Below are 18,410 nucleotides of genomic sequence, written 5' to 3' on the forward strand. Positions count from 1 at the left end.
CGTGTTGCAGATGGTCAGGTTGTAGAGCCCAAGATGTCCGGAAGCTTCGTGCCCGACCACAAAGCCTCCATGGTGCTCTTCCTGGACAGAGTCTACGGTATTGAGAACCAGGACTTCCTGCTGCACGTGCTGGAGGTCGGCTTCCTGCCCGACATGCGAGCCGCGGCTTCTCTCGACACCGTGAGTCCTTCGGCGGACCGACCGTTGGTCGAGCGGCAAACCGGAAACTCTGAGCTCTCGTCTTCTAGCCGGCTTTCAGCACCACGGAAATGGCGCTGGCACTGAACCGCTACCTCTGCTCGGCCGTCCTGCCTCTTCTCACTAAATGCGCCCCGCTATTCGCCGGCACCGACCACCGCGCCATCATGATCGACTCCATGCTGCACACCATCTACCGGCTTTCCCGCGGCCGAGCCCTCACCAAGGCCCAGCGGGACGTCATCGAGGAGTGCCTCATGTGGCTCTGCAAGTCAGTCGGGTCGCCAAAGCGGGCCGGGTCAGCGTGACCCGTGTTGCTTATTTGTGACGGATTGTCGGCAGGTACCTCCGGCCGTCCATGCTTCAGCATCTGCTCAGGCGGCTGGTGTTTGACGTGCCCATCCTCAACGAATATGCAAAGATGTCGCTCAAGGTTTCCCTCATCATTTTTAATTTTTTTTTTAAGATGTCAAACTCATTTTTGTCGCGGGCCGCATCGTTTGTTATGAATCTCAACCCAAATAAATGTAATAATTTTGAAATGACAATTATTAATTCTAAAATTTAAATTATTATATTAGTAATATTAGTCATATTTATATGTTAATATAGAATTATATATTAATATATTCTCTAGATATAAATATACTATAATTCAAATTAATATAAATAATAAAACTACAATCTCGATAATTTTTTTCCCTGCGTTCTCCACGGTCAGGGGCATGAACATTAAAACTGTTCAAATTTCAAAAAAAACAAGATGAATGGTAATAAATATTGTTAGCAACACCTCTATTTTTAAAATACAATTTTAAGGCCAAAGTTTGACACCACTGAGATAAACGATTACCCTGCAGCTTCTGACCAATCACTACGAGCGCTGCTGGAAGTATTACTGCTTGCCGAACGGCTGGGCCAACTTCGGCGTGACCTCGGAGGAGGAGCTCCATCTTTCCCGCAAACTCTTCTGGGGAATCTTTGAGTCGTTGGCCCACAAAGTAAGAGCAGAGCACACCAAGTGTTCCTCCAAGTGCTTTTCATAACTCTGCTCTCCTGCATCCATCCCCTACGTTGTAGAAATTCGACGCGGAGCTCTTCAAAATCGCCATGCCGTGCCTGTGCGGCATCGCGGGGGCCATCCCGCCCGACTACGTGGATGCCAGCTACTCCTCTCACATGGAAAAGAAAGCGTCTGTGGATGCCGAGGGCAACTTTGATCCCAAACCGGTGGAGACCACCAAGTGAGATTTACAAAAAAAATAGACGATTGAAAAAATGAAATTGGGAGAGAAAAATAATTATCCATTTGTCGACAGCACCATCATCCCCGAGAGGTTGGACGTCTTTATCAACAAGTACGCGGAGCATACTCATGATAAATGGGCATTTGAAAAGGTAAGTTCTAAAAAAATATATATATATATATTTATTTTTTCCTTCTTCATGTTCACGAATGTTTCTTCAACTGGTTTATTGACAGATTCAGAACAACTGGACCTACGGAGAGGTGCTGGACGAGAACGGCAAGACTCACCCAATGCTCAGGCCGTACAAAACATTCTCAGAAAAGGTGACGGTCCTTTTTACATTCTTCGATCCGAAGATATTTTCATTTTCATTGATCCCGCTTGCTTCTCAGGACAAAGAGATCTACCGCTGGCCAATCAAAGAGTCCATCAAAGCCATGCTGGCATGGGAGTGGACCTTGGAGAAAGCCCGAGATGGCGAGGGAGACATTGAAAAGGCCGCCACACGCAAACTCTCCCAAACTGCTCAGGTACTGTCGTTAAGGCTTATACTTAATTAAGAAGAAAAAAAATATATATATATCTGTGTCTCCAAGGCTACGTATGATCCCAGCCACGGTTACAGCCCTCAACCAATAGACATCACCGGAATGGCTTTGTCCAGAGAGCTGCAGGTTTGTACCGCACGTCTGTCTCGCCCTTTGACCTCCACCAGACGCTGATCTCATCTCTCTCTTTTTGCAGTCCATGGCCGAGCAGCTGGCTGAAAACTACCACAACACGTGGGGCCGGAAGAAGAAGCTGGAGCTTCAGTCTAAAGGTGAGCGAGTTTTTTCCCGTCACCAGAGGAAAGTTGCTGAGGGACGACTCCTTTCAGGTGGCGGCACGCATCCTCTGCTGGTGCCTTACGACACCTTGACGGCTAAGGAGAAGGCCAGAGACCGAGAAAAAGCACAGGATGTCCTCAAGTTCCTCCAACTCAACGGATACGCCGTCACCAGGTCGGCGTAAAAATGTTTCCCGCCTATGACATGACATCATAGTAATGCAAATGTACTCAGTCACAATAAATATTCGGAGTGATATACTTTTTCATTCATCAAAACACACCTTTTATTAATATCTATTTAATAGATATAAATGTAATAAAATGAATATAATTATAACTAAATATATAATTAATATATTAATAATATAAATGTATTATTATATAATTTTATGATTAATTATTATAGAATATTGGTAATAATATTAAAATTTATATAATATATAATTATATATCAATATATTCTATATATATAAATATACTATAATTTTTTTTTTTTTTTTCTCCCTGCTTTCTCCACGGTCAGGGGCATGAAGGACATGGAGCAGGACATCTCATCCATCGAGAAGCGCTTTGCCTACGGCTTCCTCCAGAAGCTTCTCAAATGGATGGACATTGCCCAGGAGTTCATCGCTCATCTGGGTGAGCAAGACACAACTTCACTACCTGAACTTTGAGGTCACATTGGTTCACGATGTTTCTTTCCACAGAGGCCGTGGTTAGCAGTGGGCGAGTGGAGAAGTCACCACATGAGCAAGAAATCAAATTTTTTGCCAAGGTGCGGCAAAAAAATGTGACTTTATAAGCTGTGGTTGTCAAACCTGGGTTTGCGGGCCCTTGCTTGGCCCCCACGTAGCTCCGCCCCTGCCTGCTGGACAAGAAGGTCACACATCGGACTAATTATTAATTATTTTTTTGTCCACAGATTCTCTTACCACTTGTGAATCAGTACTTCAAGAACCACTGCCTCTACTTCCTCTCCACCCCTGCTAAAGTTCTGGGAAGTGGAGGACATTCCTCCAACAAGGAGAAGGAAATGATCGCAAGGTGGAGCTTAATTTTCGTTTTTAAATATCTATCTAATATTTCAAGCAACTGGTGTGTGATGCGTCTGTCCTCTGCCCTCTCGCCCCTCCCAATGTCGGCTTTCCACGTCACCTCAACCATCTTTCCTTCCCTGGTTTTCTCCTCATCGTCCTCTTCCTCTTATTTTCTCCTCCTTGTCAGTATCTTCTGTAAATTGGCTGCTTTGGTGAGGCACAGAGTTTCTCTTTTTGGTAAGCGATCTGCACGGCGCGAGTGTGTCTGTCGTCCTCCGCATCTTCCTTTTTTTCCGTTTTCTTTGCCCTCTCGTGCTCTCATCTAACACGTCTTTTTTTTTTTGTTTGTTTTCCCCACTAACAGCCTGAGTGTGATTTGAATGTGAGTTCGTCACAATGTTGTTGCGATGCCAATTATGATATTTGGCAGAATAAAATGCAGATATCTGGCCAATTAAAAAAATATTTACTGCATTTTTTTATTGATTAATTGCTTATCAGCTATATTCTGCCAAATTTTGAAATTGGTGGTCTAAAAAAAAAAATCCGTATCAATGCAAAAATAAATTGTGAAATATATTTTTTTAATTGTTTATTTTAATTGAATGATTTTGCAAATTGTTCATATAGGAATTGACTAGCAAGCCGCATCCTGAAAAAAAATATTTTAAAAAAGTAGAGCACGAAATTTTGGTAAATTTTTCTAAATGACAGGAGTGGAAAAAATATTTTTTTAAATTAAAGTACCCTTGACCTCCTTCTAGGAACGGATGCAAGTGCCATTGTCAACTGCCTTCACATTCTGTCCCGCTCGCTGGATGCCAGGTGCGTTTCGTCCTGAGGTCTTCAATGTATGCTTCAAGTTCTGGGAAAAAAAATGTTTTTATTTATGGGTCGCCATCTCAGGACCGTAATGAAGTCAGGGCCCGAGATCGTCAAGGCCGGCTTGCGTCAGTTCTTTGAGAGTGCTGCCGACGACATTGAGAAGATGGTGGAGAATCTCAAGCTGGGCAAGGTTTCCAGCCGCAACCAGGTCAGAAGCCAACCTGATAATCGGGTCATCAAAACCGACACAACTGAACCTTGCCGCTTGTCATAGGTGAAAGGCGTGGCCCAAAACATCAACTACACCACCAACGCTCTCCTGCCCGTCCTCACGTCGCTCTTCGACCACATCGCTCAGCACCAGTTTGGAGACGATGTCATGAGTGAGTCCGGGTCCGCTAATAGTCCTCACGCCATACGTTTGTTAGCTCTCCGGAGTAAGACTATGGCTTTCCTTCTCCTCAGTGGACGACTTGCAAATCTCCTGTTACCGGATCATGTGCAGCATCTACTCGCTGGGCACGGTCAAGACACCGCATGTGGAGAAGTAAGTAACCTTCATCTTCACCCCCCCCCCCTTCAAGATATTCATTATCCTCCCTTCCTCGCTCCCCCCCCTCCCGTGCAGACAGCGTCCCGCTCTTGGCGAATGTTTGGCGCACTTGGCAGCCGCCATGCCCGTCGCCTTCCTTGAGCCCGAGCTGAATGAGTTCAATGCTTTTTCAGTTTACACCACTAAGACGCCCCGAGAAAGAACCAGTGAGTTCAAAGTTCAATTTCAAGACCCCTACATAAAGTTGGTTTGCCCCAAAAAAAAAAAAAACTTCAAATCATTTTTTTTTTGTCTTCTTCAGTTCTTGGCCTCCCCAGCCAAGTACAGGAGTTGTGCCCCGACATCCCCGAGCTAGACATCCTCATGAAGGAGATCCACGACCTGGCTGAGTCGGGGGCGCGCTACACGGAAATGCCCCATGTGATCGAGATCACGCTGCCCATGCTGTGCAATTACCTACCACGCTGGTGGGAGAGGGGCCTGGAGAACTTCCCCGATCTGGAGGGCCAGATTTGCACCGACGTCACCTCGGAGCACCTCAACCAGCTCCTGGGTAGCATCATGAAGATCGTGGTCAACAACCTGGGCATCGACGAGGCCTCCTGGATGAAGAGGTTGGCAGGTCGGTGGCAGCCATCTTGAAATGTCTTTTGAAATCCGAGAAGAGAGCGAGATGTTCGATCTGGTCGGCAGTGTTCGCCCAGCCCATCGTGAGCCGGGCCAAGCCGGAGATGCTCAAGTCCCATTTCATCCCCACCATGGAGAAACTGAAGAAGCGCTCAGGCAAGGTGGTGGCCGAGGAGGACCATCTGCGTATGGAAGGCAAGACGGAGGTGGACAGCGAGAACGGGACCATCCGGGATGAGTTTGCCGTGCTGTGCCGCGACCTTTACGCCCTCTACCCTTTGCTCATCCGCTACGTGGACAACAACAGGTAGACGAGCCCATGTTCCAAAATGTCACAAAGAGGAGGCAGCAAGGTTCCCGTGATGTCATCATGTTTCGTTCGCAGGGCGAGGTGGCTGACGTGTCCCGATCCCGACGCTGAGGAGCTCTTTAGGATGGTGGGCGAGGTCTTCATTTTCTGGTCCAAATCCCACGTGAGTTCTTCTTTTGCGATTTTCTGTCAGTCCCGTTGATGCCCAAACTTGATACTTTGTGAGGTGAGCCAATCACGAGCGAGCGTGTGACGCTCGTGCCGTTACTACCCCTTCCAGAATTTCAAACGCGAGGAGCAGAACTTTGTGGTGATGAACGAGATCAACAACATGTCCTTCCTCACCGCCGATAGTAAGAGCAAGATGAGCAAGGTGAGAGAGGACACGCACACAAACACACAACCTCATGTCCATCAACTTTTATTCACCATTAATATGGATTTACACTAAATGGGTGTCCCACAAATCCCAAATGTTATTTATTTTATATTTATATTATTTATGTATTATAGTATTACTATATTTCTATATAATTGTATAGATTTTATATTATTTATATATTTATTTGATATTATATTTGTTTTACTTCTAAGTTTGCATTTTTGTTGAACACTGAATAGAATGAGAACCTGGTACGCTTAAATTGGATTTAAAGGAGGCACTTGAGCGCCGTCTAGTGTAGTCGATCAATATGGAAGGAAAATTGAAGTGAAGTAATGTGGCCATTACGTTCATTAAAAAAACAAAATGGCCGCATTTGTGTTAATGTGAACATACGTGCTGAGCTTGGTCATGATTGGACACGCGCAGTGTAAATCCAGTCCGACATTTCATTCACTCCATTTGTAAAATAACGCATTAAGGAACTAATCTCTGATCAACTAACTAACATTTCCAGATGCTGAAAAACGTACAAAACATGCTCATGTCAGCCTCGTGCGTCTTTTCCACTGTTTGGTCATTTGAAACCGAACCAGCCACATCCGACAGTGCAGCCGGAAAACATCGACAGTGCTCCCTCCGCCTTGTAATTGCCTATAGTGGCCACAAGATGGCGGCAAAGTAATCTGTTTTGTCTTAAAGAAGCTCCTCAACTTACATCAACATGGTTCCACTATGCCTTTCATTCATCGTCATTATGGTTGGGTAGATTTCTTTAAGGGAAAAATGGATTTAAATAATATAAATTAGAATAAATTGAATCAAAATAATAAATCCCTCAATAAATAAATACAATTTAAATAAATCAATCAAATCAAAATAAATAAATCTATAAATAAATCACTCGATGAATAAATAAATACAATTTAAATAAATAAATAAATAAATAAAAATTTAAATAATTAATCTGGAACCTAGCAAATGTGTGAGATACAGTGTGAATATTTTCCAGCTGCACTGTAACTCTTGAGCCGCGATTGATACGGCAAACTCCTAGGAGCGTTGTTCAGAGGCACTTTGTGGTGGTTGAGGCCAGACGCTGGCGTGTGGCTAACTGTGCTCTCTCCTTGTATCCTGGGTCGGGGTTGGACGGCGGGCCGCTAGGCCGGAGACGGAGAGGTTAGACTGTGTTTGTGCACGAGCGCTGGGCTGACCGCATGGGCACCTCCTGGCTTTAAGCCAGGCTTCTCGTCACGCTTCCTGGACGGCAAAAAAAAATCACAATTTGATTATCTTCCAAAATTGTTCAGCCCTAGTCAGTGTGTGCGTGTTTGTGTGTTAGCGAGCCGGGGTCGGCAGTGGCTTGATGAAATTTCTGCGCTGTTGTAGACTGTAGTGGCCTGACGGGTGCCATGGCGCTCGGCTTAGCAGTTTCACGCCATTTTGAAACGTGATCGCCGAGCGCCATCCTCCCACTTTGTTTGATTCATGAAAACGTTTGTTTGTAGATAGTTGTGGTGGGATGGGGGGGTGACGTTGGGTTCCGAGTCACCTACGTTGTTACTATTCCAGGGGTGTCCAAACTTTTCCTCTAAGGCCCGCATGAAAAAAAAAAAAAATGCATGAATGGGGAGTACAGGACTGCAGTGACATCTTCAAACTTACGGGCTGAGTCAAATGTTGTTTTTAGCATCGGGGAACTTTGGACACCCCTGTTGTGTTTGCACCCAAAAGCCGCATCCTTTGCTGTCACCGATGGATCTGCGCAAGCTAGACACGTCAACGGGATTTAAATGCTAGCGACGGTAGCAGGTAGCCTCCAATACACTTACTAACCGGACCCTCCTCCCCCTTTCACGTCTAATTCATTGACACTATTAAACTCGATCAACCATTGATTATGTGTTTGCGTGAGAAGAGCTCCTCGATCCCGGAGCCAAAGCCAGAACCTCGTGTGTGTGCGGGGTGTCCGGAAAGTATTAACAGCGCTTCACTTTTTCCATAATCTTATCACAAAATGGCTGACAGTGAATCCCCGTTCGAGACCCACTTTCTAAAGCTATACATACAGTTCTTGTTCTGTCAAGGGATTTTTTTTTTTTTAATTGTGAATATAGTGAAGCACCGAGGATACTTTCCAGATGCAATCGGTGCGTGCGACTAACGGCGAGGTTGCATTGAGCCCGACCGAATCTTGCGTGGACAAGAAAGTTTGCTTGTTGCTCTGAGGAACGCCATTTCTATTTCCTGTTGAGTCATTTTGTGCGCATGCCGTGTCACTGCGCATGATGTGCATCTGGCCATCACATTGCATATGTTTCTTGTTCCCTTTTCAAGCCTTGCCATCGATGGATCGTATTTGGTGAATTTTTATATGGTGGACCCTTTTCAAGTGATGTCAGACTACTCAAGGCAATTGTAGAATCAAAACAGCACATTCAAATCAAATATTTTTATGCATTTGGTAAGCTAAAGAAACCATGTCTATCATCTTTGTTCATCTATAGTGGTTCTAAAAAGTCTACACACCCCTGTTTCAAATGCCAAGCTTCTGTGTTTAAAAAAAAAAAAAAAAAAAAAAAAACTTCCCCCACATTAATGTGACCTACAACCTTGAAATTCAGTTGCAAAACTAAAACTTTACAAGCGGGGGAAGTAAAAATAGTAAAAGATAATGCAGTTGCAAAAGTATACACACCCCAATGGATAGTAGTGGCTGTGCAATTGAGCAAAAGTGGTATGACATGACTGAAAAGCGTCTACAGCGAGCACAGTTGAGAGGCGGGCGTGAACGTTTCTTTATGTTACCCCTTCTAGTCCGGAGGCTCCGAGCAGGAGCGTACCAAGAAGAAGCGGCGGGGGGACCGCTACTCGGTGCAGACCTCGCTTATCGTGGCGGCGCTAAAGAAGATGCTCCCCATCGGCCTCAACATGTGCTCACCCGCCGATCAGGAGCTCATCAACCTAGCCAAAATCAGATACTCACTGGTACTGTCACACGTGGAATGTTTGATGGCTCCGTTATCAGGTGGTGGAAAAAATGAAACGAAAACTTTCTTCTCTCTTGTAGAAAGATACCGATGAAGAAGTGAGGGAGTTTTTACACAACAATTTTCATCTCCAAGGCAAAGTAAGTCAGTTATTATCTTCAGCAGGGGGTTTTCAACTGGTTTTCACCAAGAAGCAACTCAGGGACCACTGCTTTGGCCTGCAATGCCGTCTTGGACCACTAGAGGGCCACAGACTACCTACCGGTTGACAATCCCTGGTTTATGGTATACACATAAAGGTTGTGAAATGTGCAACTTGCAGGTGGAGGACCCGGCCATGCGCTGGCAGATGTCCCTCTACAAGGAGATGTCTGGAAAGGCGGAAGATGCTGAGGACCAAGAGAAGGTGGTCAAAAGGGTCCAAGAGGTGTCTGCTGTCCTCTACCACATTGAAGTGGTGAGTACCAAGATTAGAAAACATCTAGTGGGTAGATGTGCGTGAAGGAAAGCCTCGCTCTTCGTCTTCTAGACAGAGCATCCCTTCAAGTCCAAGAAGATGGTGTGGCACAAGTTGTTGTCCAAACAGCGGCGAAGAGCCGTGGTGGCCTGCTTCAGGATGACGCCCCTCTACAACATCCCCACGTAATTACCCCCCGACGATGGTCACTCTCATTCCGGGCTCGACAAAATATTTTTCCCGCAGGCACCGAGCCACCAACATGTTTCTGGACGCCTACAAGCGCAACTGGCTGGAGACGGAGGGCTACTCCTTCGAGGACAAGATGATTGACGACTTATCGGTCTGTCGTTTTCCCCTTCTCGCCGTCTTTTCAAATAAACGGAACGTGAAGGTCTAACCCGTGTGTCCGTTTGATAGAAAGCCCTGGAGGAAGAGGAGGAGGAGGAAGAAGAGACGGAGACCAAGCCCGACCCGCTTCATCAGCTCATCCTGCATTTCAGCCGAACCGCTCTCACTGAGAAAACGTAAGAGCGGCCCGGCTACTTCTTCTCGTCCTCATTGACTCATTGATTTATTTATTTATTTTTCCCGCCGCAGAAAACTGGATGTCGACCATCTCTATATGTCGTACGCTGACATCATGGCAAAGGTATGCAGAAAATCCGAAGAGTATCGCGGCGCGTCTTTTCTCGCCTCATTCCCGTTTTGGTCTCGTTGCAGAGTTGCCATATGGGTGAGGATGACGAGGAGGGAGAACAGGAGGGGGAGGAGCCATCCTTTGAGGTGCGGCAGACAGAGATGGTATGGGGGGACCAGGGGAAGGGGAGACAGGGGAGTCAGCGCAGAAGCAGCTCCCCGTGCCACCAGTGACCATACGGCATCAACACACTCGCACCCGCCCCCCCCCAAACCCAGCACAGCCCACAACAAACATTCGTCTTTTTTTTTTTTAATTATTATTTTTTTTAATCTTCGTGTGGTCTCTCTCACAACATATCCTGCGATGGCGGACTGAGCTGTGCATGCCTTTGGTGGATTCGGAACATCGCAGAGTTTTTATTTCCATCCCCCAAGTGGATCTCCCTGGCCCGACTCACCCCCTCCCCTACCCCTTTTACTCACCTCCTTATTGGAACGTGTCTCACTTGATAACTGGGAAACTAACCGTGATATTGGTTTGATTTTGTTTGTCCCCCTATTCCAAAAATCAGCCTTTGTGATTGGATAATTGCATTTCAAATGATTTTTAGTTCGTTGCATTGTTCAACCCTCATGCATGGTCCCGCACACACTTCACATTTTGGAATTGGAGAATAAGTCCGGGACATTTACAAGTAGGCAGGTGTGTGATAGGGAGGGACAAGATGGAAGTTGGGTGGGAGTGTGGGTGGGTTGTTGGATAAATGAGTCATGTGTTCCAGACTAGTCATGTGATTGACAATAGCTGCATTTGAATAATAGTACACAGGGATGCCTTGAAATACGAATAACACGACACAACTAGCATAGCTGCTGTAAAAATTCATTCAGGCCAAGTCCTTAACAACAAGAAAAAAAAAAAAATATTGTTATGCTAATATTGCAGCCTGATTTATACTGCCCCCATCTGGTCATGGTGTGCATAACAGCAGGCGCACATTACTATCTCAAGGCACCGCTGTACGTTAGGGCTGCTTTGAGTAGTGAAAATGTTTTGAACTACCATATTTCCGCATATTGTGGCACAGGATCTTATTTTTTATTAGATATATTTTATTTTATATATGACAGCCCTTTATTGGAGGTACAGCCACTATTTGAGGAACTATGGTACGTTGATAGTACATCCAATTGGCCTTAACAAATTAAGAGGACTCATTGGCTCATTTTTAACATTGAAGCACAATCATCAAAAATGACACAATGTCCCTTTTACTCCGCCAACGCTAATGAATGGTACAAATTTTGCACTAGCTTAAGTTGCCTGCTGGAAATGAGTGTGGAGTATGTTGAGTGCTGCTTGGAGCTTGTGGAAGTTATCAAGCTGCTGGGATAGCTTCCGAAACTAATGCACACAGTAGAAGCGAGTGTGTGTGGTGCAATCTGCGTGGGCGTGGTTACAACCGCTTCCCTCCTGCTCTCCTCCCCATCAGGAAAAGGAGATGGAGAAGCAGAGGCTCCTCTACCAGCAGTCCCGCTTGCATGGCCGCGGGGCCGCCGAGATGGTTCTGCAGATGATCAGCGCCTGCAAAGGTGGGCTGCCTCCACATACAGTGGCGGTGCTAAGGGGGGGACGTGGGGGCAGCGAAAAAAAGTTTAATGTGGGCGTACAACTAAGTTAGTTTGTTCCAGGTGAGCCGGGAGTCATGGTTTCTTCCACTCTCAAACTGGGAATCTCCATCCTCAATGGAGGCAACTGCGATGTGCAGCAGGTCAGTCGATGCCTACTAAGCAGTCATGCTGCTCAGATTTTTTTTTATGGCATATCATAGTTTTTGATTTTTTGTCTCCACGCAGAGAATGCTGGACTACCTGAAGGACAAAAAGGACGTGGGCTTCTTCCTGAGCGTTCAAGCTCTGATGCAAAGCTGCAGGTCTCCAACACATCCATGTTACTTTGAATATTTGTCGGAGCTCTCAGATGTGAAATTGATAAGTTGTAGCTTCATCAAAAATCCCCCGCTGGAATGTGTTGCTAACCAAAACAGCAGCACAAATATGGCAAATTTTTGTTTGACTGTGTGTGTTTTGTGAGCAGCGTTTTGGACCTGAATGCTTTCGAGAGACAGAACAAGGCTGAAGGACTTGGAATGGTGTCAGAAGAGGGCACCAGTGAGTACACGTGCACGAAAAATGAGTTATGAAGGAAATATGACTCGGTGAGAATTCTCCAAGGTTTGTGCACTCACCGCATCTCTTGTCTTCTCTCTCCTCCCGTCGGCGCTGTCAGACAAGAAGCTCGAACGTGGTAAATAGGCGTCGCTAGTTTTTTTGCATGCTAGCCAATATCCTTTTCTCTCAAATCTGAGTCATTCAAGCAAATGCTCAAAAGTCGCTCAACGTGGTGTGTTCACTTGCATCCAATTTGTCCGTATAGATGAGAAAGTGATGGCGGACGATGAGTTCACGTGCGACCTCTTCCGCTTCCTGCAGCTGCTCTGTGAGGGCCACAATAATGGTGAGTCAACATCTTGTCCAAATTCTGGATTGGGATTACTTAAACAAAGTTGCCAGTTCCAATGTAATGTTTTTTTTTCATTATTATATTCATTTTTAATTGATTATTTCCATGGTCATTTTGACACCTTTGACGAAATTGCATGAAAATAACTCTGAAAAACACAAAGTCAATAAATAAATCCATCTAAAGGTCATCTCCTGTCATTCACTAGACTTCCAGAACTACCTGAGGACCCAGACCGGCAGCACCACCACCATTAATGTCATCATTTGCACGGTGGACTACCTGCTACGACTTCAGGTGAGCAGCCTGGATTACGTTTTCTAAAATTCCCCCAAGTGGTAATTTTTTTTTAAGTGTGGGTAAAAAATAAAGAATAGAGAAAATAATTTAATTTAATTAAAAAAAAATCTAAAAAATTGTCTTGGTGTAATGAAAAAATTGTCGTCGGGCAGGAATCCATCAGTGACTTCTACTGGTACTACTCGGGCAAGGACATCATGGACGAGCCCGGCAAGAGGAACTTCTCCAAAGCCATGACTGTGGCCAAGCAAGTCTTCAACAGCTTAACCGAGTACATCCAGGTGACAAACATTCGTTGGTTGCAAGTAACAACGTACAAAAATGTTGCCACTCGACTTAAGAAGTTTTTTAGGTGTCCATTCTATGCCTGAGTAATTTTTAATTCCTAAATATATATTTTTTCATGTTATCAAATCATCTGTATGCAAATTCCTTTTTACTTTTTTTTCTTATTGAAGGCAGGTGTGTGTGCTACTTTTGCCATAAGAGGTCAAAGTTCAAAAGTTGCATTTTGTCTTTCAGGGTCCATGCACGGGCAACCAGCAATCGTTGGCGCACAGCAGGCTGTGGGACGCCGTGGTGGGCTTCCTCCACGTCTTCGCTCACATGATGATGAAGCTGGCTCAGGTGAGACACGTCATGTATTCTTTTTCCTAATAACTGCAGACCCAGGATCGTTTTTGGAGGAACCTATGGAAGGACCTGGTGTCTTCATCTCCAAAGAATATTTTCTCGACTATTTGTTTCGGCTTCTCCTCAGGATTCGAGTCAAATCGGGCTGTTGAAGGAACTGTTGGATCTACAGAAGGACATGGTGGTGATGCTTCTGTCTCTTCTGGAAGGTAAGAAATTTACGGAAAAGAGTCAATGAAAGCACGTTGGCCTCTCCTCTGCGCTCCTTCCAGGCAACGTTGTGAACGGGACCATCGCCAAGCAGATGGTGGACATGCTGGTGGAGTCCTCCAGCAACGTGGAGATGATCCTCAAGTTCTTCGACATGTTCCTCAAGCTGAAGGACATCGTCGCATCCGACGCCTTCCGCGACTACGTTAGCGACCCGCGAGGGCTCATCTCCAAGAAGGACTTCTCCAAGGCCATGGACAGCCAGAAGCAGTACTCACCCACGGAAATCCAGTTCCTCCTGTCCTGCTCGGAAGCCGACGAGAATGAAATGATCAACTTTGAGGAATTCGCCGACCGGTTCCAGGAGCCGGCCAAGGACATCGGTTTCAACATCGCCGTCCTCCTCACCAACCTGTCGGAGCATGTGCCGCACGACACGCGGTTGCAGAACTTCTTGGAGCAGGCGGAGAGCGTGCTCAACTACTTCCGCCCCTTCCTGGGCCGCATCGAGATCATGGGCGCCAGCCGCAAGATCGAGCGAATCTACTTCGAGATCAGTGAGGCCAACCGCAACCAGTGGGAGATGCCACAGGTGCGCGAGTCCAAACGCCAATTCATCTTCGACGTGGTCAACGAGGGCGGCGAGAGCGAGAAGATGGAGCTCTTTGTCAACTTCTGCGAGGACACCATCTTTGAAATGAACATCGCCGCCTCCATCTCCGAGCCCGAAGGAGACGGCGCCGAAGAGGAAGATGATGAGGAAGAGGAAGAAGAGGCGGCCAAAGAGGGCGACGGCGGCGAAGGCGAGGACGGCAACGGCGAAACTCCGCCTCCGGAATCCGCCTCGGCCTTTGCCGACTTCCTGACCAGCGTGGTCAATTTCTTCAACATGTTCACCTTCCGTAACCTGCGGCGGCGTTACCGCAAGCTACGCAAGATGACGGTGAAGGAGATGGTTATCGGCCTGGCCACCTTCGTCTACACCATCCTCATGGGCGTCCTGATGTTCGTCTACAGCGTCTGCAAGGGCTTCTTCATGCTCATTTGGAAAGTGCTCTTCGGCGGCGGCCTGGTGGAAGGCGCCAAGAAGATGACGGTGACCGAGATCCTGGCCAGCATGCCGGACCCAACGCAGGACGAAGTTCACGGCGACCTGCCGCCCGAACCGGGAGCAAGAGAGATTCAAGATGCGGAAGGAGCGGCTGACTTAGATGCGGGAGGGGGCGAGGAGGAAGAGGAGGACGGCGAGGAACGGGAAGGGGGACGCCTGCCTGGTTTCAACGCTCCCGGCGGACTCGGAGACTTTGGGGAGACCACGCCGGAAGAACCGCCCACTCCTGAGGGCACGCCGCTACTCAAGAGGAAACCGGTACGTCAATGGAACAACTTTATTCGTATGACCTAGTTACATACATATACATATCTTATATGCGTCGCTTGACACAGTTGCCTGAAGAGGGTGAAGGTCAAGAAGAGGCAAAAGGAGAAATTGTCGAACCTGAAGAAGAGGCCCCTCCGGAGACAGAGAAAGCAGAGTGAGTTGTGGACCGATTGTGTCGGGCATTTTGTACTGTAGATTTGGATTCAAGCTAAATGCTACTAGTGGCTAGCGAGTCTCATTTGTCGCCTTCGCAGGACCGAGGCCGACGAAAAGAAGCCCGAGAAGGTTGAACCCGAGCCCGAGGTCAAGGAGGAAGAACCCGAGAAGCCGACGGTGAAGACAAAGGTGAAGGAGAAGAAAGCGGTAGAGGAAGGTTTTGAGTTGTGGAACGAACTGGAGGTCCAGAGGAATAAATTCATGGTGAGCAATTGACTCTTCTCAAACGGGTTCTCGAATGCTCCTCCGCTCATGTCTCCTGATATCTCCTTGCAGAACTACCTCTCTAGAAACTTCTACAACCTGCGCTTCCTGGCCCTCTTCATCGCTTTTGCCCTCAACTTCATCCTGCTCTTCTACAAGGTTTGCTTTTGGATGACAGACTTAGAAAAAAAATCATCCAACAAAATATCACGAGTCCGATGACCTCCTCAGGTGTCGGACAGCCCCCCGGGCGAGGAGGAATTTGAAGGATCGGGTCTTTTCGAGGGCGGCTCGGGACTGTTCGAAGGCTCCGGCGCTGATGAGGAAGGATCCGGTTTCGAAGACGGCGGCGAGGACGACGAAGACGAGGGCCCCCTGTACTACTTCCTGGAGGAGAGCACCGGGTACATGGAGCCGGCGTTGGCCTTCCTCAGCATCGTCCACACCATCATCTCCTTCCTCTGTATCATCGGCTACAACTGCCTCAAGGTGAACTCTGTCCTCTCTTAGGCCACACCGATTAATCGGATAGCCCATTTAATCGACTCTTACAAAATGGAATATTATTTCTGGGGGAGTATTTGAACGTCAATATCTTTGTTTTATATTTTAATTTGTTAAAAAAAAATCTGCCAATATTAATATCGGCTGATTAAATTGACCTGGCCGATTAATCGATTTAATCGTCTCTTACAAAATGCAGTGTTATTTCTGGGAGGAGTTTGAACGTCATTATCTTTGTCTTATATTTTAATGTGTTTAAAAAAATAAATAAGTAAAATTGGCTGATATTAAATAATCTAATATCATCTGATTAAATTGACCGATTAATCGTTCGGGCACTACTCGCGTGCATATATTGTTTATCCTCCATCTGGAATAACCTCGTCTCACCCTGCAGGTTCCTCTGGTTATCTTCAAGCGAGAAAAGGAGCTGGCCCGGAAACTGGAGTTTGACGGCGTTTATGTAACGGAGCAGCCCGAAGACGACGATATCAAGGGACAGTGGGACCGACTGGTGCTCAACACTCCGTAAGCGATTGTTTCACCCAACAAGATGGGTTTGGAATTTTACTCTAGCAAAAATCAAAATCCGTCTATTTCACTATTAACATTACTTTATGTAGAAAATATGAAATTGTAATTGAACATTTTCCGTGACTTCAGATCTTTCCCCAACAACTACTGGGACAAGTTTGTGAAAAGGAAGGTGAGTTCTTCCGACTGTTTTCATTGGAGGAACTGTCATCAAAAAGCATTTTCATTGGTTCATTTTTTTGTTGTTGTTAGGTGTTGGATAAATACGGCGACATCTACGGAAGGGAGAGGATCGCCGAGTTGCTGGGCATGGACTTGGCTTCCCTGGACGTCAGTGCCATGACGCACGACAAGAAGCCGGAGCCCGACAACTCAATCTTCAGCTGGTATGTTTGCGGCCCACTTAACTTAAATTTGAACTTCTTCTGACCTATGTGACATTCTTTCTCTGCAGGATAACATCCATAGACATCAAGTACCAGATCTGGAAATTTGGTGTTGTGTTCACGGACAATGTGAGCTCAGGAAACTAAAGCGTCTGTTTTGAAATTTAAATCAGTGTCTGACTCTTTGGTCTCCTCGTAGACCTTCCTGTACCTGGTCTGGTACATGCTCATGTCCATGCTGGGCCATTACAACAACTTCTTCTTCGCCGCTCACCTGCTGGACATCGCCATGGGAGTCAAAACCCTGCGCACCATCTTGTCCTCGGTCACCCACAACGGAAAGCAGGTGAGAGCGACGGTAAAAAGCAAAACCTGGAACCTGTGGAAGACTTCTTGGGGTCATGTCGTCCCCAGCTGATGATGACGGTGGGTCTCCTGGCCGTGGTGGTGTACCTCTACACCGTGGTGGCCTTCAACTTCTTCCGCAAGTTCTACAACAAGAGCGAGGACGAGGACGAGCCCGACATGAAGTGCGACGACATGATGACAGTGCGTCGTGCCAAAATGTCGTTTGATCATCATCGCCCGACTTTTAGTGTGGATGCGGATTAAGGCTCCTCCCCCTCCCTTGCAGTGCTACTTGTTCCACATGTACGTCGGCGTTCGGGCCGGCGGCGGCATCGGAGACGAGATCGAGGACCCGGCCGGAGACGAATACGAGCTCTACCGAGTGGTTTTCGATATCACCTTCTTCTTCTTTGTCATCGTCATCCTGCTGGCCATCATTCAGGGTACAAACTTTTTCACACTGCACTTAGCAAGCCCATTCATTGAATATTTTTTATTTCTGTGCCTTTTGTTTGACAAAAAAATATCTCAGTGTTGATTTGGGACTGGCAGATTGTCGTGTTTTGAGCAATTGTGGGCTTTCAGGTTTGATCATTGATGCCTTCGGCGAGCTGAGAGACCAGCAGGAGCAGGTCAGGGAGGACATGGAGGTGAGTTTCCCCCATTGCTTCCCTTCGTCCGCGTTCTTCCCCTTTGACGGTCTCGTCTCTCGTCCCTCCCGCAGACAAAATGCTTCATCTGCGGGATCGGCAGCGACTATTTTGACACGACGCCGCACGGCTTCGAGACGCACACTTTAGAGGAACACAACTTGGCCAACTATATGTGAGCCTCTCTCTTTAATTTAATTTAATTTAATTTAATTTAATTTAATTTAATTTAATTTAATTTAATTTAATTTAATTTAATTTAATTTAATTTAATTTAATTTAATTTAATTTTGTTTTATTATATTTTATTTTATATTTATTAGTCTTTGTTGTCTTGCAGGTTTTTCCTGATGTATCTCATCAACAAAGATGAAACGGAGCACACCGGCCAGGTCATGTCAAGTCTTTCTACTCGCTCTC

At 46.4% G+C, this 18,410-nt stretch overlaps 1 protein-coding gene across 1 annotated transcript in view; it reads left to right on the forward strand.

Moving 5' to 3' along the window:
* Nucleotides 1-18,410, forward strand: part of ryr1b (ryanodine receptor 1b (skeletal)) — a 35,795-nt gene that overhangs the window by 16,366 nt on the left and 1,019 nt on the right. The window contains exons 47-104 of the mRNA XM_049726861.1: nt 11-180; nt 249-469; nt 541-631; nt 1,059-1,199; nt 1,279-1,442; nt 1,518-1,596; nt 1,682-1,771; nt 1,841-1,978; nt 2,045-2,122; nt 2,193-2,268; nt 2,326-2,449; nt 2,801-2,916; nt 2,985-3,052; nt 3,200-3,321; nt 3,502-3,551; nt 4,079-4,139; nt 4,221-4,347; nt 4,414-4,522; nt 4,605-4,686; nt 4,768-4,898; nt 4,994-5,314; nt 5,386-5,626; nt 5,705-5,792; nt 5,910-6,002; nt 7,176-7,190; nt 8,829-8,999; nt 9,082-9,141; nt 9,324-9,458; nt 9,531-9,643; nt 9,705-9,801; nt 9,879-9,985; nt 10,059-10,110; nt 10,182-10,262; nt 11,594-11,693; nt 11,793-11,872; nt 11,958-12,034; nt 12,199-12,272; nt 12,391-12,408; nt 12,538-12,618; nt 12,833-12,921; nt 13,077-13,205; nt 13,447-13,551; nt 13,685-13,766; nt 13,830-15,136; nt 15,214-15,302; nt 15,403-15,568; nt 15,641-15,727; nt 15,800-16,057; nt 16,470-16,600; nt 16,736-16,778; nt 16,859-16,992; nt 17,061-17,121; nt 17,192-17,338; nt 17,407-17,541; nt 17,627-17,783; nt 17,926-17,990; nt 18,065-18,165; nt 18,331-18,382. Of these exons, the coding sequence (XP_049582818.1) occupies nt 11-180; nt 249-469; nt 541-631; nt 1,059-1,199; nt 1,279-1,442; nt 1,518-1,596; nt 1,682-1,771; nt 1,841-1,978; nt 2,045-2,122; nt 2,193-2,268; nt 2,326-2,449; nt 2,801-2,916; nt 2,985-3,052; nt 3,200-3,321; nt 3,502-3,551; nt 4,079-4,139; nt 4,221-4,347; nt 4,414-4,522; nt 4,605-4,686; nt 4,768-4,898; nt 4,994-5,314; nt 5,386-5,626; nt 5,705-5,792; nt 5,910-6,002; nt 7,176-7,190; nt 8,829-8,999; nt 9,082-9,141; nt 9,324-9,458; nt 9,531-9,643; nt 9,705-9,801; nt 9,879-9,985; nt 10,059-10,110; nt 10,182-10,262; nt 11,594-11,693; nt 11,793-11,872; nt 11,958-12,034; nt 12,199-12,272; nt 12,391-12,408; nt 12,538-12,618; nt 12,833-12,921; nt 13,077-13,205; nt 13,447-13,551; nt 13,685-13,766; nt 13,830-15,136; nt 15,214-15,302; nt 15,403-15,568; nt 15,641-15,727; nt 15,800-16,057; nt 16,470-16,600; nt 16,736-16,778; nt 16,859-16,992; nt 17,061-17,121; nt 17,192-17,338; nt 17,407-17,541; nt 17,627-17,783; nt 17,926-17,990; nt 18,065-18,165; nt 18,331-18,382 (7,580 nt within the window). The remainder of the gene's footprint in view (nt 1-10; nt 181-248; nt 470-540; nt 632-1,058; nt 1,200-1,278; nt 1,443-1,517; nt 1,597-1,681; nt 1,772-1,840; nt 1,979-2,044; nt 2,123-2,192; nt 2,269-2,325; nt 2,450-2,800; nt 2,917-2,984; nt 3,053-3,199; nt 3,322-3,501; nt 3,552-4,078; nt 4,140-4,220; nt 4,348-4,413; nt 4,523-4,604; nt 4,687-4,767; nt 4,899-4,993; nt 5,315-5,385; nt 5,627-5,704; nt 5,793-5,909; nt 6,003-7,175; nt 7,191-8,828; nt 9,000-9,081; nt 9,142-9,323; nt 9,459-9,530; nt 9,644-9,704; nt 9,802-9,878; nt 9,986-10,058; nt 10,111-10,181; nt 10,263-11,593; nt 11,694-11,792; nt 11,873-11,957; nt 12,035-12,198; nt 12,273-12,390; nt 12,409-12,537; nt 12,619-12,832; nt 12,922-13,076; nt 13,206-13,446; nt 13,552-13,684; nt 13,767-13,829; nt 15,137-15,213; nt 15,303-15,402; nt 15,569-15,640; nt 15,728-15,799; nt 16,058-16,469; nt 16,601-16,735; nt 16,779-16,858; nt 16,993-17,060; nt 17,122-17,191; nt 17,339-17,406; nt 17,542-17,626; nt 17,784-17,925; nt 17,991-18,064; nt 18,166-18,330; nt 18,383-18,410) is intronic.

The sequence above is a fragment of the Syngnathus scovelli genome, chromosome 7, assembly GCF_024217435.2.
Source record: "Syngnathus scovelli strain Florida chromosome 7, RoL_Ssco_1.2, whole genome shotgun sequence".
Lineage (NCBI taxonomy): Eukaryota > Metazoa > Chordata > Actinopteri > Syngnathiformes > Syngnathidae > Syngnathus > Syngnathus scovelli.